The 18,215-nt window shown below is 48.5% G+C and overlaps 1 protein-coding gene across 1 annotated transcript in view; it reads right to left on the bottom strand.

Moving 5' to 3' along the window:
- Positions 1-18,215, bottom strand: part of LOC146833564 (cytochrome P450 2D6-like) — a 413,996-nt gene that overhangs the window by 72,970 nt on the left and 322,811 nt on the right. Inside the window, exon 7 of the mRNA XM_085601419.1 lies at positions 12,667-12,854. Coding sequence (XP_085457545.1) covers positions 12,667-12,854 — 188 coding nt within the window. The remainder of the gene's footprint in view (positions 1-12,666; positions 12,855-18,215) is intronic.

Here is an 18,215-nt window from a genome sequence, read left to right as displayed (position 1 = left end):
CCCTTGGTCAAACCCAGGGACACGACCTCCCACCCCTGTGCCTTCCTGTGGCACTAAGGCGGCCGCCCTCAAAGGGGCGGGCCGCTGCGCAACCCCCCCCCCCGGGCAGCCTTACATAGTGCCAATATCGGCAACCGTTATCACAGCACACATCAGTACATAATCATAATAAAACACACGACACTGAATGTAAGTGGAGAAATATTGCTGCAGGTTTATTAGCATAATAAATATGCAAACACGGTGGGTTATCTTACGGGCGATCCCAGGGCAGGCCAGCCCCATGCCGCCTGCCCGTCTGATAAGCCTAGAGTCACCATGGCAACGCCAATTGGTGTATACCAAATGTTGGGAGGGTCCCCCCCTCCCATCCGTGGACCTCCAGTCCACATGCTTCACACGCCCCCCCGTGATGGGTGGGCGGAGCATACATGGCAGCCCCCGGTTGCTCAGACCCACAACCGCCTGTCGGTTAGCGGGGCGCCGTAGGTCTTCCAGTGGACACGCTAAAGATCCCTGGGTATCCTGGCTTAGCACCACACGGTGCTGCTGCATGCTATACCCCTTGGTATGTGCAGACCCTGGATCGCCCTGTAACTCCTCCACAGCCTTGGGAGTGGCCACCGTCACTACCAGGGCCCCCCCACCAAGGTAGCCTATTTCCTTACAACCTGCTGCAGCCAAAGCTTCCCCTCGGTCCACAGGAAAGGATCCATGCCTAAACTAGAGAGGTGCACCCCATCTCCCTCCAAACACCCTGTGGACTCGGCGTGTATAAGACCATGCCTGATGAAGCCAGAAACCACTTATTGCCGGGCTTCTCCCAGGTCCAGACAAAACAAGTCTTAACCAATACCCTGCCAGAGGCCATCATGCCCCAACACGACATGTGCCCCCATCCATTCTAAACTCCCCATGGATTTATGACCGAATATACCTGCCTAAAGATAGGCGACGGTCCAAAGATACATTTGCCTGGCTGAAGAACAAGACCTATTCCAAGCTCCTCCAGCCAAGAAGTGCCCATGCGAGTGTAGTTAAGAGTTGACAAGCCCGCTCTACCTCCTCTTACCTCACATGGCTGAATCTAGCACTAGCCGGAGTACAACCATCACCTTCCGACAGTCATCACCCTAAGTGAAGCCTTGCCCTCCCAGACTTCTGCTCGCATACCAGGGAGCAGACAGGACAGCGTGACCCAGGGGGGAACCAGAGCGTAAATACCTCTCTCCGTTGAATACTGGGAATGCCCGTAGTTCTCCTGCTACTTAGTAGCCCAAAATGTTTCCCAGGAGTTTCCCCCAATCCTATGGACCAACGCCCTTGTTGGAAGGCCACTTCCACAAACTGCATAGCTGCCAGCCAGTGCTGGAGGGCGGAAGAAGTTGCCCTTTACCGTTACTCCCATCAATGGTACCTGTTTCGTCTAACTCAAGGACGGGCTGCTAAGTGGGCTTGCCAGGCTCCGCCCTTGAAATAGTGGTCAAACCCAAGCCCATCGAAGTTCTGCTGCTTCACCTGCCCGTTAACCGAATAACTGGAGCAACTGAACCACTTATCGCCGTGTACATGTCCACCTGCACGGGTACCTGTCCAAGCAACCAAACGCAACCAGACAGGGTAATATCACTGATCTAGTCTGAGATATGTATGCGCTACCTCAGGGATCTATCTCAAGATTCGCCTATCTGTCAGACACCGATCACTCATCCTGTGCTTTGTGTGATCTTGGCCCACTTTGGTGTGAGCAGATCCCTGTGAAGTATTTCTTGGCTTGTAGGCCAATAATGCACAAGTGGTAGGTGAAAGATGAAACCATACTTGCCGACCCCAGGCCAAAACTGACAACCATTTTACCATCTGTCAACAGTAGAACATGCCTCAATAAGACATTGATAAGGGCCACCTGCATACCTCCTGGTGGCCAAAGGCCTTGTTGGCCAAGCAGCGAAATCTTCGCTCAAAGCAAAATACGAAAAAGACTTCTCGCGGCGCCCGCCACCCATGCGCCGGACAGGACACCGAGGATTCACCGAAAAAACCCCAGATTACCACAAGCCAAACCATAGTCAGTCGATACTTTTATTTCCATAAGGTAACTAGGCCACAATTAAAGCGACGTAACAAGCCAGGCGAGGGCCCGCCGCCTACATCCCTAGCTGCCAAGGTTTCATATTGCTATGTATGACATTTTCATAATGACCGCGCCCCTGTGGGTGACATTCCAAGACTATAAATGACACTAAAGTAGGAGGGAAATCCGTCAATGATACGGCGCATGTCCAACCTACCCATGCACATTTACTGAAACATGTTAGGGCGGCGGGACCTGTGATGCTGACTGCCGGTATAGTTCAAATTGTCTCGCTGGCTCCAGAAGTCAACCCCATCATGGGAAAGAACTCTCCCTCAGTCTGTGCCCCTAGCTGTATTTGCATTGAGTGGTCCTATAATGAAATTAATCAAATTGTGTGCTTGTGTGAGGCGTCTGCGAAGCATGGCTCATGTCGTGGCTGCTCAAACACGTGACGTAACTTGTGCTGACCTCGACACTGTGGGACTGTTGTTCAATGGACATGCTCATCTATGGCCTAATATTGGTCAAACAGTGCAGCACACGACAACGGAAATAAATTCCACTGTATCACACCACCCTTACTTTAGGCAGTGCATAATTTAAAATAACTGTCAGGCCAGGGCACCCGTCAAGAACCACTCCAGCTTCCTTCACCTATTCCCAGTGCCAACGCTGCCAAGTACCTGTGTGTAAGTGCGACTATTCGAGGTCTTCAGAAACCCCCAATTAATACAAACATCATGGGCAGTGGTCAGCCCGGTAGCCACTGGACCAGTATGTGGTACCTTCAGTGAGCTAGAGCTATCATCTATCTTCAGCAACGAACCGTGACCTGCAGCGCAGAGTGGTTGAGGTTCTGCTTCGTTACTCTTTGTCAACTGTGGAAGTCTGACCTGATGAATTCTGAAATTAGTGAACTCAGCTTGGAGCAAGGCATTACGACAGAATTGGGACCTCTGTGGAAGGGAAGGGGACGTGAGACCAAACATTTGCTCTAACACTAATGCATCCCGCCTATCAACTGCACACCACATAATGCACCTACCGTCTGTGCGTTATTAAATATCGCAGTAAAGCAGAGGTACGTGTGGCTACTGTACCCAGGGCTGTAATGTGCCCGTAAATAAGAAACCATCAACGATTAATGGCCCACACCATGTCCCGGGGACCAGTTCCCGAACCTGACCTCCCTCACCATTTCTGCAAAACTTCTCAGACATCCCCCACAGACTGCTGCAGATAGAACAATTATACTGCTGTATGACCAGTAGGCAAAGATTGGGTGCTATGCAATAGCCGCATCAGCCAAACCTACACAGATGATCTGGGTTCAAAAACACATTGAACAAAGCAGCCAAAGTTTGGACTGCTATGTGTGACCGTCCCCTAAGTCAGTGTAATTCGTGAGAATGCACCTATGAGTGACACTTTATCACGAGCGTAATCCAAACAAGACGACGGCGAAAAAATTCTCAGCACTTGCATCAGTTTGAGAAACAAAACCCCTAGAGGATCGCACCCCTGCCGCAAGGCACCCGAAGCAGGAGGGCCCTTGGTGCGAAAAGTTTGCTGTTTGAAAGGGCAGACTGACTGTGGTATGTGATCAGCCGCATGGCACGACATTCCTTTTAGATACCATTTTAATCACACCTTTAATGAAGCTGCCACTGTAACTGGAAAATTATCCTCACAAGAGACACAAACTCCATCTCTCAATTGTGCCAGTATCGCAGCACATCTTCAAGCTCAGAATTGGGCCAACTATCCCTACGCATTATCAATACTCATCTCCTTAAACCGAATGAAAGCCGATTCTGTGTGAGACCCAGGGCATTTTCCCTTGCAGTTAGAGGCGGACACTCGTTCCCACACATACAGCAAAGTACCTCGGCTGAAATTGTTTCCTCAAATCACTCTGCCTCCCAGGCCCGCGCGGGGCCGGGCACCGGCCCGCCGAGATTAATGCAGCGTTACTTAGACTATAAAGAAGAGTTAGAAATTTTGCCAATTTATGATACTATGACAGCTTTTGCGGAACTCAAACCCTTGTCCTTTGTGGCCCGTTCCAACCACCGGTACAAGACGTACCATTGAGCAATAGCTCCTGGTAAAGCGCGAAGCCATATACCTTTGCTCGTGTTGCCAGCAAGCGCCACGCTCGATTCCCCGTAAATGCACCTCACGTGCGGGGCGGCCATTGCTGCGAACAAGCACATCCGTTGAAGGATAAAAGTAACGGGTGGCAATTTGGATCTGGTCATGCAACATAACTACCCGATTATAGGTCACAAAATTAGTTGCTTGCCAAATTTTGTCCCTAAGGGACCCCAACCTTAAGGAAGGGTACCGCACATCTGGTGGTGCGGCACCTGGGGGAGGTAATGAAAGCATGAGAAATGAGTGGCTAGGGGGGGGACGGCGCGCGCGAGGAATGGGCGGCAGGTCTACTGAAGGTGACTGGAGGATGTACGAATATTGTATGTCTCCCACTACGTCGTGCCGTCCCAACTGGCAATAAGTTCAAGAACTGCATCAACCAGGAGCTCTGCCCATGTGACTGCGCCCATACTTCGAGACCCGGGCATGAAGGACTGTGACCGCCCCAATCTCCGTGCCCTAACACCGGCCCAGCTGTGTCCAAAAGACCTCACAATTCAGCGCGTAAAGGCTTAACTCGTATAAAACTCTGTCATGGCTGACACTAGGCGGCCCATTATCTTGCGCCATACATACTCCCGCCGTGCTGCCTTTATTAAAGCACTCTACTAGCTAAACATAGTGACGTTACACTCCCAGCATGCCCTACAGGGGGATAGCTACACCTAGGATGGTAGTGTCCAATGCTAGAGTGAAATGTGCAAAGATTAAGAAACGCTTAAGATATCCGTCCAGTACCGAGCGAGACCCACCGGTCTGCCGGACACCTGGCACGATCCAAGAGAGAAGCGAGAGGTTAAAACAGTTTTTTTTTTTTTTTTTTTTTTTAAATCCGATAATGGAAAGCAGCCGCCAGCTGGCGGTGTGCACCTAGTGCTGGCAAGTGCGGGCCCGGGGAGATAGAGTGATTTGCCCAGGGACACAGCGCGAATGCGAAGGTGTTGGAGCGCTGTACAAAAGCACCATACTTACATGCATATTCGGGCACTGGGTTAAAGTGATTTGCCCAGGGACACTGCACGACTCGAACCGAAGGTGTTGGAGCGCTGTACATAAGCACCGTCTGTACATGAATATCTGCCGCGGGGAGATAAGTGATTTGCCCTTGAGACACAGCGCGAACACGACCCGAAGATACTGGAGCGCAAAATGAGCACCAAATTCCGCACAAGTACGGGCGCAGGGAGAGAGTATACACCGCACGAACGCGACCCGAACTGAGTAGGAGCGCTGAGCCTGAGCGCCGTATTAAGTACAATTCGCGCACTGGGAGAAATTGAATCACCGCACGAACCCGCCCCGAAAAGTCGGAGCACTGTCCGGCAGCGAGCGAGTTCGCCTGGTACGCCTAACCCTTGGCACGATCTGGAGGGAGAAAGGAGAGGTTTGTAAACCAACAAAAGAATTTTTTTTTTTTTTTTTTTTTTGAAACTTCCTTGCTTTGTAACCTGCATGCATGCCCCCAAAAACAAAACCTGCGCTGAAAGTGGATGGGGGGGGGGGGGGGCGCCAGCGGTGCGGTAAGAAGGGTTGAAATTGCCAACTTGTGACCCTTAAGGCACTTGCAATTGGCCACCGACAGCCATTCATTGATTTCACATGGGGATCCCAGGGCAGGCGATTAAGAAAATTTGCCCAGAATCACAGAATGTTAGAAACATTCCTACAAACTCCCGAACCCAACGCCAGCAACAGGCTCAGGTGCACTAGCCGTTAAGTCACATCCGCTCCCCCGCTAGAGATGAACCACGGTAGAGTCTGCGGGGAGGGCGCGCACGCCGCGTAAAAGCCACCCGCGTGGCGTAAACGCCCCGAACACGAAAAGCCACGAGCCAAATGCCGGAAGAGGGGGGGGGAAACTGACTGCTAAGCTTATTTCTCCCCGGGAAGCTCACAGTGCTCGACGGGGCTAGCGCAGCCATGCGCTTGACAACCCGCACCAACAGCGCCCCTGAAGCGGAGAAGCGCACAGGAAAGGAGCATGAAATTCCCATTAATAATAATTTATTTATTAATGTTTTTTAAATTGCAGCCCCGACTCAGCATACCCTTCCCGCCCGGGGTACCCGGCTGATGCACAAAGAAAAAACCCGGACGCGAGTAGGGACATCGCAGTAGGTGCTGGCTTGCACGTTAGGCCTGGGGGGGGGGGGGGGGGGGGGGGCAGGGGCGGCGGGGCGCCCTTGAGCGAGCGCGCACCGGGAGAATATCGAAGCCCCTCCAGGACTTGCAACCGAGGCGCGCACCCCCGTAGCTATAGCCGCCGGCAGGGAGGAAGGACAAACTACAAACTTGCTCCGGACGTGCTTCGAACACGCAACCTGCTGAGCTAGCGTCAAACGCGATACCGTTCCGGGCCCTGGAAACCCCCGACTCAAAATACGCACTGATACGAGTCAAGGTTTTAAAGACATGTTGTTGCCATTCAGCAAGCTAGCCGGGTAACTGATCCTGTGGTTGCAGGGGCACGAGGAGTCGCTTGCTACCAAGATCACACAGTTGCGCCTTAGTTTCCAAATGCTCCATGTAAATCCTGGGGCAAGATGTTATAATGCTGAAACGAAAACGAAGCAGGCTTCTGTGAGGCCAACAGGGCCACCATGAGCATCGGAGGGTGGATACTGTACATGTCCGTATTCATTTAAAACAAGCACTGCGAAAGCCAGTAGGTCTGGCATTGGCTTCGTGTGTCCCACAGACTGCTATGTGTGACCGTCCCCTAAGTCAGTGTAATTCGTGAGAATGCACCTATGAGTGACACTATCACGAGCGTAATCCAAACAAGACGACGGCGAAAAAATTCTCAGCACTTGCATCAGTTTGAGAAACAAAACCCCTAGAGGATCGCACCCCTGCCGCAAGGCACCCGAAGCAGGAGGGCCCTTGGTGCGAAAAGTTTGCTGTTTGAAAGGGCAGACTGACTGTGGTATGTGATCAGCCGCATGGCACGACATTCCTTTTAGATACCATTTTAATCACACCTTTAATGAAGCTGCCACTGTAACTGGAAAATTATCCTCACAAGAGACACAAACTCCATCTCTCAATTGTGCCAGTATCGCAGCACATCTTCAAGCTCAGAATTGGGCCAACTATCCCTACGCATTATCAATACTCATCTCCTTAAACCGAATGAAAGCCGATTCTGTGTGAGACCCAGGGCATTTTCCCTTGCAGTTAGAGGCGGACACTCGTTCCCACACATACAGCAAAGTACCTCGGCTGAAATTGTTTCCTCAAATCACTCTGCCTCCCAGGCCCGCGCGGGGCCGGGCACCGGCCCGCCGAGATTAATGCAGCGTTACTTAGACTATAAAGAAGAGTTAGAAATTTTGCCAATTTATGATACTATGACAGCTTTTGCGGAACTCAAACCCTTGTCCTTTGTGGCCCGTTCCAACCACCGGTACAAGACGTACCATTGAGCAATAGCTCCTGGTAAAGCGCGAAGCCATATACCTTTGCTCGTGTTGCCAGCAAGCGCCACGCTCGATTCCCCGTAAATGCACCTCACGTGCGGGGCGGCCATTGCTGCGAACAAGCACATCCGTTGAAGGATAAAAGTAACGGGTGGCAATTTGGATCTGGTCATGCAACATAACTACCCGATTATAGGTCACAAAATTAGTTGCTTGCCAAATTTTGTCCCTAAGGGACCCCAACCTTAAGGAAGGGTACCGCACATCTGGTGGTGCGGCACCTGGGGGAGGTAATGAAAGCATGAGAAATGAGTGGCTAGGGGGGGGACGGCGCGTGCGAGGAATGGGCGGCAGGTCTACTGAAGGTGACTGGAGGATGTACGAATATTGTATGTCTCCCACTACGTCGTGCCGTCCCAACTGGCAATAAGTTCAAGAACTGCATCAACCAGGAGCTCTGCCCATGTGACTGCGCCCATACTTCGAGACCCGGGCATGAAGGACTGTGACCGCCCCAATCTCCGTGCCCTAACACCGGCCCAGCTGTGTCCAAAAGACCTCACAATTCAGCGCGTAAAGGCTTAACTCGTATAAAACTCTGTCATGGCTGACACTAGGCGGCCCATTATCTTGCGCCATACATACTCCCGCCGTGCTGCCTTTATTAAAGCACTCTACTAGCTAAACATAGTGACGTTACACTCCCAGCATGCCCTACAGGGGGATAGCTACACCTAGGATGGTAGTGTCCAATGCTAGAGTGAAATGTGCAAAGATTAAGAAACGCTTAAGATATCCGTCCAGTACCGAGCGAGACCCACCGGTCTGCCGGACACCTGGCACGATCCAAGAGAGAAGCGAGAGGTTAAAACATTTTTTTTTTTTTTTTAAATCCGATAATGGAAAGCAGCCGCCAGCTGGCGGTGTGCACCTAGTGCTGGCAAGTGCGGGCCCGGGGAGATAGAGTGATTTGCCCAGGGACACAGCGCGAATGCGAAGGTGTTGGAGCGCTGTACAAAAGCACCATACTTACATGCATATTCGGGCATGGGTTAAAGTGATTTGCCCAGGGACACTGCACGACTCGAACCGAAGGTGTTGGAGCGCTGTACATAAGCACCGTCTGTACATGAATATCTGCCGCGGGGAGATAAGTGATTTGCCCTTGAGACACAGCGCGAAAACGACCCGAAGATACTGGAGCGCAAAATGAGCACCAAATTCCGCACAAGTACGGGCGCAGGGAGAGAGTATACACCGCACGAACGCGACCCGAACTGAGTAGGAGCGCTGAGCCTGAGCGCCGTATTAAGTACAATTCGCGCACTGGGAGAAATTGAATCACCGCACGAACCCGCCCCGAAAAGTCGGAGCACTGTCCGGCAGCGAGCGAGTTCGCCTGGTACGCCTAACCCTTGGCACGATCTGGAGGGAGAAAGGAGAGGTTTGTAAACCAACAAAAGAATTATTATTATTTTTTTTTTTTTTGAAACTTCCTTGCTTTGTAACCTGCATGCATGCCCCCAAAAACAAAACCTGCGCTGAAAGTGGATGGGGGGGGGGGGGGGCGCCAGCGGTGCGGTAAGAAGGGTTGAAATTGCCAACTTGTGACCCTTAAGGCACTTGCAATTGGCCACCGACAGCCATTCATTGATTTCACATGGGGATCCCAGGGCAGGCGATGAAGAAAATTTGCCCAGAATCACAGAATGTTAGAAACATTCCTACAAACTCCCGAACCCAACGCCAGCAACAGGCTCAGGTGCACTAGCCGTTAAGTCACATCCGCTCCCCCGCTGGAGATGAACCACGGTAGAGTCTGCGGGGAGGGCGCGCACGCCGCGTAAAAGCCACCCGCGTGGCGTAAACGCCCCGAACACGAAAAGCCACGAGCCAAATGCCGGAAGAGGGGGGGGGAAACTGACTGCGAGGCTTATTTCTCCCCGGGAAGCTCACAGTGCTCGACGGGGCTAGCGCAGCCATGCGCTTGACAACCCGCACCAACAGCGCCCCTGAAGCGGAGAAGCGCACAGGAAAGGAGCATGAAATTCCCATTAATAATAATTTATTTATTAATTTTTTTTAAATTGCAGCCCCGACTCAGCATACCCTTCCCGCCCGGGGTACCCGGCTGATGCACAAAGAAAAAACCCGGACGCGAGTAGGGACATCGCGGTAGGTGCTGGCTTGCACGTTAGGCCTGGGGGGGGGGGGGGGCAGGAGCGGCGGGGTGCCCTTGAGCGAGCGCGCACCGGGAGAATATCGAAGCCCCTCCAGGACTTGCAACCGAGGCGCGCACCCCCGTAGCTATAGCCGCCGGCAGGGAGGAAGGACAAACTACAAACTTGCTCCGGACGTGCTTCGAACACGCAACCTGCTGAGCTAGCGTCAAACGCGATACCGTTCCGGGCCCTGGAAACCCCCGACTCAAAATACGCACTGATACGAGTCAAGGTTTTAAAGACATGTTGTTGCCATTCAGCAAGCTAGCCGGGTAACTGATCCTGTGGTTGCAGGGGCACGAGGAGTCGCTTGCTACCAAGATCACACAGTTGCGCCTTAGTTTCCAAATGCTCCATGTAAATCCTGGGGCAAGATGTTATAATGCTGAAACGAAAACGAAGCAGGCTTCTGTGAGGCCAACAGGGCCACCATGAGCATCGGAGGGTGGATACTGTACATGTCCGTATTCATTTAAAACAAGCACTGCAAAAGCCAGTAGGTCTGGCATTGGCTTCGTGTGTCCCACATAGTTCTTGGGAACAATGGGCAGGATGCAGGATTACAGGCACAGAGGGGTCGCTGGGATCTGACCGCAGCCGCGGCCTGATACTGACGTGAGATGTAGGTGTTCTAGAAGGAGTACGCCTTCCACTGTCTCCTAAACTGGAGCATGGCTGAGGCACACAGGGGCAACATTCCCGACTCTGGGCTCTTTAAGACTGGGGAGCGCGCGCGGCAAAGTCTGCCTGAACCCTCGTTCCAAGGCTCGAAACCGTGGGCCCGACCGCCATGCCACCCTACATAAACTCCATTTCGCAGCAAGGCCATCCTTACTTAGCTGTCCAGCCGCCTCAACGATCCCCATGACCCGCCCGAGGCCACCACTGGCCGGGAGTCAACAATGCGAAGGGTGGGGGGGGGGGGGGGTTAAACATACCTAAACACAACATACCGATGCTCAACAGCAGTGAGCAGTAAAGATTATGCCACCCCCCAACGCCGATATCCTCCGGTCCCTGCAAGTAGCGATGAGGGGGGGGGGGGTTGGGGGGTGGCGGTGAGCGCGAGCGGGAAGCAGAGGTCGCGTACCCTTTAACGAGAGCAAAGCGAGAGATGGGCTCCCGTACCACTGAGCCACAGATTGTGGCCTTACCGTGAGCCACAGCTTGTGGCCTTACCGTGCCTAACCGCCGTGGTGTCCCGCTCACGCACCCACCAGATATGTCTACGCTGGCATTCCCCCCTTTGCTGTCGCCTCAAGTTCGCCCAGCGGCCCCTTCCCCCACCACGCACACGGTCCCGTGCCCCGCCACAACCTCGAACCCCGCGCACGGCCCCCCCCCCGCCCGTGGTACGCCGACCACAGGGCCCCGTCTCCTGGTACTGCCCAGGGACAAGGCCGGGCGAGAGGGAAGTAACCGGCAGACTCACCACGAAAGGCTGCAGCGGCGAGCGACACGACGGAGCACGACAAACTGCTGGCAAGGCGAACGAGCGGACAAGAGGGCGAGGAGGGGGCGGAGACAGAATATGTACCCCCCTTTGCTCCTCCCCGCCGGAAGCAGCTACCTGTCTGGGGTCTCCCTTGGTCAAACCCAGGGACACGACCTCCCACCCCTGTGCCTTCCTGTGGCACTAAGGCGGCCGCCCTCAAAGGGGCGGGCCGCTGCGCAACCCCCCCCCCCGGGCAGCCTTACAGAAGTCCAGTCAGCTTGTGATTCGCGTGTTAAATAGTCTCTGTGGGTGGGCGTGGCCTCGCGGTGGGCATGGCTACCGCCTTGGGCGTTCCCTGAGTCAGCGCTGATCGCTGTGTCAGGTGTGGTCGGGGAGGGCTGTGAGAGCGCGTTTCGGGTCGGCGCTTCCGAGCAGGTGAGCTCTAAAATATATATTTTTTAAAATAAACACAGTGAACAGTTCCGCCGCATTGACCCCAGAGCATCCGGATTTTCTACGCATTGCATCTGTGTGTCAACATCAGCGCTGGGCGTCAGTAATCAACCGAGGCTGTGTGTCTGGAGAAACAGTGCATCACCTTCCCATGCAGTAAAAAAACGACGCATCACCTCCCAGCACAGTAAAAAACCAACACATCCCCTCCTCTCACAATAAGGAACCAACACATCACCTCCTCTGGGAGCAAGGAACTGACGCATCACCTTCCTTTCATGTAAGGAACCAACGAATCACATTAATTTCTGGCACCTCACCTTTCTTGTAACTGTTTTTGTCTTTTTTTTTAACACATCCCAGGTACATTGTGCTAAAAGTTATATTGACTGAACTGTTTTAAACCTTTTAAAAGTAATAACTTGATTTGTGTATGTTGGAGTTGTGTTCTTTTGGTCTTGTTTGGTTTAGATAAAGATTGGTTATTTTTCCAAACTGGGGTGGTGTTCATTTGTCGTGTTGTCACTGTGTTACTGTGTGTTTATGTGCAAAAACCTTACACATTGCATCTGAGATAAGCTTGACTGCTCATGCCAAGCTACCAAGGTACCAAGGGGGTGAGCAGAGCTTATCTTGAGTGAGTAACCGCTTTACCCCAACTAGAAGGAAGGGTCCCTACTTAGACAGGGTGCAAGCCACTGTTAGCTCGACACCACCATTTCTAACAGTCATACAGAGATTCTTTTGTGTATACTGCTAATGAGCAACTAAGACAATCAATGGCTAATCATGTCTTTTATGATTTACCATTAAAATGGATGTCTGTCCTTGAGGAAAGCTGTATGAAGAGAATTGAACTCTCTTAAGAGGAGGTTGCTGGATTGAAATTATAACTAGAATTACCTTTGGTATAAAGTTGCCAGTAACCTCTATGTCTCTTGATGTCATGTGAGGTACAGAGAGGGGAGTAATATCACTATATCGCTGAATTTCATGGATAGCAGCATTGGTATAAGGCATGTTGGCCCGGTCATCCATTGTAGGTTTCCTCTCTCTTCCGATCACCCGATCAATTTCTTCCTGGACTCTTCCTAGACAGAGAGAGAGCAGCAAGTAAAATAGATGTCAACTTTAGTTGATATGCATAAAATGTTGTAAGCGAACAAAGTGACTGTAAACGGAGAATTCAATTTAAATACAAAATGTGAAATGGCAAGGAGTCAGATTGATTTACAATGTCATACACTGCACGCGTTATCATGTCTCTGTGCACTGAGAGTTAAAATGTCCTTCAGTATTTAATAGTGTGTTTAAATTATTATAAGAAGACCACAAAACTAATATTGAGTCTTAGCCTGATTGCACATACAATGTGGCTCTTAAATGTTGCACTGTGCACCTCGGTCATGTTTTTGTTCAAACTGTGTTTTTCCTCTCTTCATTAAATAGTCAAAATGGGAAAATAGCATTTACAACGCTGCGTGAACCATGCACTGCCATTACAATGAATGCGTCTTTCCACGCATTCTGTATCACGCATATCAGTACAATGACATACCTTAGGGAAAGCAACGTTGTACTTTACACTCCAATGCTTTCCCTACTTTTGCACAGACTGTAGTTGGAACAGTAAATTCTACCACTCTAAAGTTCAGCGCTTTCCTAAGGGATGTCGCTGTAACGATATGCATGGTAAAGGAATGTGTGGTAAAGACACAGATTTCTCAATGCGAACAGTTGCAACCTGCCACGACCGCCCATGGTGCGAAATCTCGTCGAGATGCATTCTAGCTCTACTGGAAGGGCTTTTCTTAGCAAAAGCAAAATAAGCCACAAAATAAACAAATAGTTCCAAGGTGATGGAGCAAGGTTTCGTGTAAAAAGAAACTTGCTCGTATGCAATTCTCTCAAAATAACCTGCAACATTATAATCAACAAGTTTGTGAGTACTAATTTTGCATTACCTTTACATATTGTATCAAGGGGAAGCTTTTCTATGTATTCTACTAACAAGTAACCCGAGTGTCCTTAAAATGGCTGCCAAAAACACGGGACCTCTTCTGCACATGCGTCTACTGCATCTTCATAGTATGGCATCTCCTGTCACTTGGTGGGAAATTTTTACAGCTTCGCAATAGCTTTTAACATGGCTGCTCGAAATCCTCACATTAACGCACATGCTGTGCTGAAACTAACCTATGCAAGTTTTACTAAGCCATTAATGCAAAAGATATATTAACTAAATGGGGTTAAAGTAGAAGTAGGCAGCATGCAGTGAATTCATTTAATTTTGTAATCTAATATGTTCTTCTCTGACTTTATTAACAGCTCGTATTTGGGCCTTGGAGGGTGACCAACTTCCCTGTCCCCTTGCAGCAAATACGCATGCGTGATATCTCCTTGTTCAGAGACCAATGAAGACATTTAATGGCTGCCAACCCATTTGCCCAGCAAGGACATGGGAAGATCAACTTCTGACCCTATGAGAGGAAGAAGCCGAAACATTGTATTACAGATTTATCGATCCACGTATGAAGTGCTTGTGGGAATAAAGCTTGTGGGTATTAAAATTAAGGGGCAGAGAATTAGATAATAGTACTAAAGAAAGTTATTACACTTGGTATGGTGTGATGTCCTCACCCCATTGCCTGGCCCAATCAAATTGAGGGTGTACATAGAATTGAAACATTTAGGGGTGGATCATACACTCGAATTGGTATAACAGAGGTAAGTTCTAGTTAGTTAGACACATTTGACCCACTCGATGCCGATGCTATGCTGAGATGCTGCCCAATTTTGCTGCAATCTGACTGAAGAATCCAACACTAGGGAAGAATCGTGGAACAACCGAGGAGGCACATCTAGGAAGGGGTCCGGATGAGCCCGAGCCGGAGGGAGTAGTACCAGAGAGGGGTGCAACGCTGGCGTTGCAACTAGAAGAGATCACCCTCCCGGTCCTGAACCTGTCCTGAATCCTTGATACTCTGATGTCTAGGTCCTCACAACATTCTAGGTAAATATAGCTCTGTGGGATTGTGCTGCGTATTTGCTCTCTGTTCTTTCTCTCCTCAGGCACTGCCATCACAAGAATTTAATTAATGTGAATTGAATTATAAGCTAACTGTACTATTTTTCCTGATGGAGAATTTTGGTGTATCTACATGTAATCTGATTTGACTCACAAAAATTATTAATTCAGATAAACCTTTAAAACTCCTACTGAGTCTGTGGTTTTTGGAGTAAAGGTTAAATGTATTATTATTTCCTCCCTATTCTAATCTACTACTAGATCTTTCGACAATGTACATTTACTTAAGATACAGGAATGGAAAGAACGCTGGTGTAAAGGTTCTCTGAGGTAAATCAAAATTGATGACCAGTGGATATTTGCTCGCTCATTGAATGTATGAATGTATATGGGCCCAAATGAGTGTTGTGTGTATGTATGTATAGAGCTGGTAAAGTCCGCTGCATCAGTTTTTCTTGGTAGCAGAGGCATGGTTAGTGTGGTTAGTTAGGTGAGGATTGTAGTTGAATTTTTTTTTAATTATTAATTTATGTTTTAACGAAAACCTGTTATGTATTGTTGTATGTTGTCTGGAAATTCCCGGTAATATTGAATAGCGGGTGGTAAATGGAAGCCACACTGCAGTGAGGTTATTGGTCTGGATCAAGAAAGTGCTGAAAGTTACGCAGGACTAGAAGCACTACGTTAGGGAATAATTTCTTGTATGCTGGTGAGAGTAATAGGCAGCGAGGAGTTCGTTGGTGAAACTTTGGTATTATATCACCTAGAAAGGGTAATACTGAAGGAGTAGCAGGTTCTCTGATGCTTGTGTGAAGAGTAAGCAGAAAGGTTTTACTCATAGTGTGTGAAGAGTAAGCAGAAGGGTTTTACTTGCAGTGAAAGAAATCTTACTTTTTAATTAGTCGGTCAGACCCAATAGCGAATGTTTATACGTTGTTAATTAATAAAAATAGTGTGAAAATCAGTGAGAAAATAAATTTTCACATTACCTTGTAAAGGAGGGGTCAGTTGCGGGTGCTGCACTGACGTCACTGAGAGCCCCGCTGGGATTGGTTGGAACAGCGGGCGTGTAGTTGATGCAAAATTTTAAAGGAGGGGTCAGTAGTAAGGAGTGATACTGACGTAACAGAAATGCCGCACAAGCATTAGCTGAGCGAATGAACAGAATAGAAGTTGATTGGTCTTCAGAATAGAAAACACACTGGTATTGGAGAATTTTAGAATTAAAGCAAGCGTCTGATTAGTTGACAAAATAGAAATCCCAAGAATAATGATAGATAGTGGAGTTTGCATGTACTATCCAACATTAACAGGGACTCGTCCAGACAGAAGATTTATAGGGTTTGCTTACGAACAGTACCTTAATAAGCACAAGCACGCAATGTACGGAGAAAAGAGAAAAATTTCATTTATGCAAAAGGTTAAGAATTATTTCAAAAAGGACAAACCCATTAAGGGTAGAGAAGGGATTCTTATTCCTCCTCCAAATATGCCTGCATCATACATGATGGTAGAGAGAGGCTATCATACCTGTGTATGGTTAGAAAATTGGGTAGAATACACAAAAGATGATGGAATATTAGCATTTCCTGAGTACGGAAGCTTTAATGAAAGAATATTGTACAATTTAAGAACACAAATGAATTAGAACCCAGACCTAGATTGACCCAATATGAGGCTTTAGAAGAATGGGAAATGGAAGCCTTTGAACGGGATAAACCACAAAGTAACAGGACTCTAAGCAAATATTATCCGAAATTTCCCCGAGAGACTAGAGATAGTCAAATGAAGCGATGGAGACAGGCCATGGTGGCAGAAGGTCTATATCCTGTGTTGACATCAGAAGAGCAGACGGGAGGTAAATGTACAGAGAAAACCAAGCATTTAACCATGATAGATAGCTGAGAAGCAGAAGAAGGGTATTTAGAAGACGTATTGATGAAAAGTCCTCCACCTTATAATGAAGGATTTGATAGAATGACCCCTAGTGCTCCAATGGTAAGAACACCTTTGGTTCCACAAATAGTACATGACACCGCCAACAGGGTACTTCCGGAAAAAGAAAGGGAAGCAATAAATAAGAATAAAGAGGAACTGATCCAGAAATTAACTCAGATGAATATACATCCTGATGCATTGATCATACCAGTAACAATAGGTCCAGTAGCCCCATTGTATGGCGAAAAGTCAAACTGTTCTAAATTTCCTGTAATGCCTCCCCCAAGCATAGAACAAAGAAAATAAAAAATAATAGTAGATGATCAAGCAAGTGAATGTGAATCAGTAATATCATTAATGGATTTGCCCATAAGAGAGCCAATAATGGAATCACCGAAGAGAAATTTGCCCAGTTGTTCAAAGGAAGTTAGACTGGAAACCTCAACAGGAACCAGAAGTGCCACAATAGTAACCCCAGAAGACATAGAGAGATGGTCTCAAGAAATAGAAAAGCCAAAATCACAGCCAAAGTTATTAGATATTTTCAAATTGAGAGTAGAATTGGAAGACATGGTTGCTGGAAATGTGGGTCTAGACAGATTAAATACATACAGTGAGGAAGAGTGATTGTTTATTTGCAGAAGTATTACACGAAACACAAAAACATTCCATGAAAAACTGTCAAATCTGGCATCTGAAATGGGAATTGACATAGGGAAGTCAAAGGTGTTGCAGAAACCATATAGAGCAGAATTTTCTGATAAGGATTTAGAAAACATGAATGTGTTTGGAAGAAAATTACAGATCAGGGAGTTGTTATTTCTGTTACAAAAATTGGGGGATCTTGAAAGATGGAAAGTTAGGTGGGCAAAGAAAGAGGAAGAAGCACAGGTAAATCGAACAACATCTGAATATGCCATGAGGGAAACAGTAAAGACTGAGAGGTTCTATCCGAATAGGGAAGTACCCGGAGGGGGGTACGTACATGTACCATGGACTAGACAGGATATTTTGTCATTTACGAATGATTTCCCAAAATTGAGAGAGAAACCAGTGGAGTGGTACAAACAAGTTGAGAGGTTTGTGAATGTTTCAAAGGTTTTGTTAAAAGATCTGGATGATCTGTTTGACATAGTGGTACCTGCGGATTTGTGGACAGAGTGTAAAATTACTATAGATTGGCCTAGTGAGGAATATCCAAGAGATTCAAAAACAGGAGCCCCATCCGAAGATGTAATGAAAAAATATCATCAAGTGATCACTTTCCTGATGAGTAAAATTCCCCCGAAAGAAACTGATTGGTTAAAAATAGACAGAAGAACCCAAGAAAAGAATGAGTCTGTACATGCCTACTACGAACGTCTTTTACAGGTGTTCAAACAGTATAGTGGGTTTGAAAGTTTAGAAAACAAGGACATGACTCATTTTGTGTAATAGGCTAAATATTGTGGGGATGAAATTGATAACAAACGAAAAGCCTTAGAAG

The sequence above is a fragment of the Triturus cristatus genome, chromosome 4_2, assembly GCF_964204655.1.
Source record: "Triturus cristatus chromosome 4_2, aTriCri1.1, whole genome shotgun sequence".
NCBI classification, from domain to species: domain Eukaryota; kingdom Metazoa; phylum Chordata; class Amphibia; order Caudata; family Salamandridae; genus Triturus; species Triturus cristatus.
The sequence above is the reverse complement of the archived record's forward strand: the minus strand, read 5'-3'. Positions and strand labels throughout refer to the sequence as shown.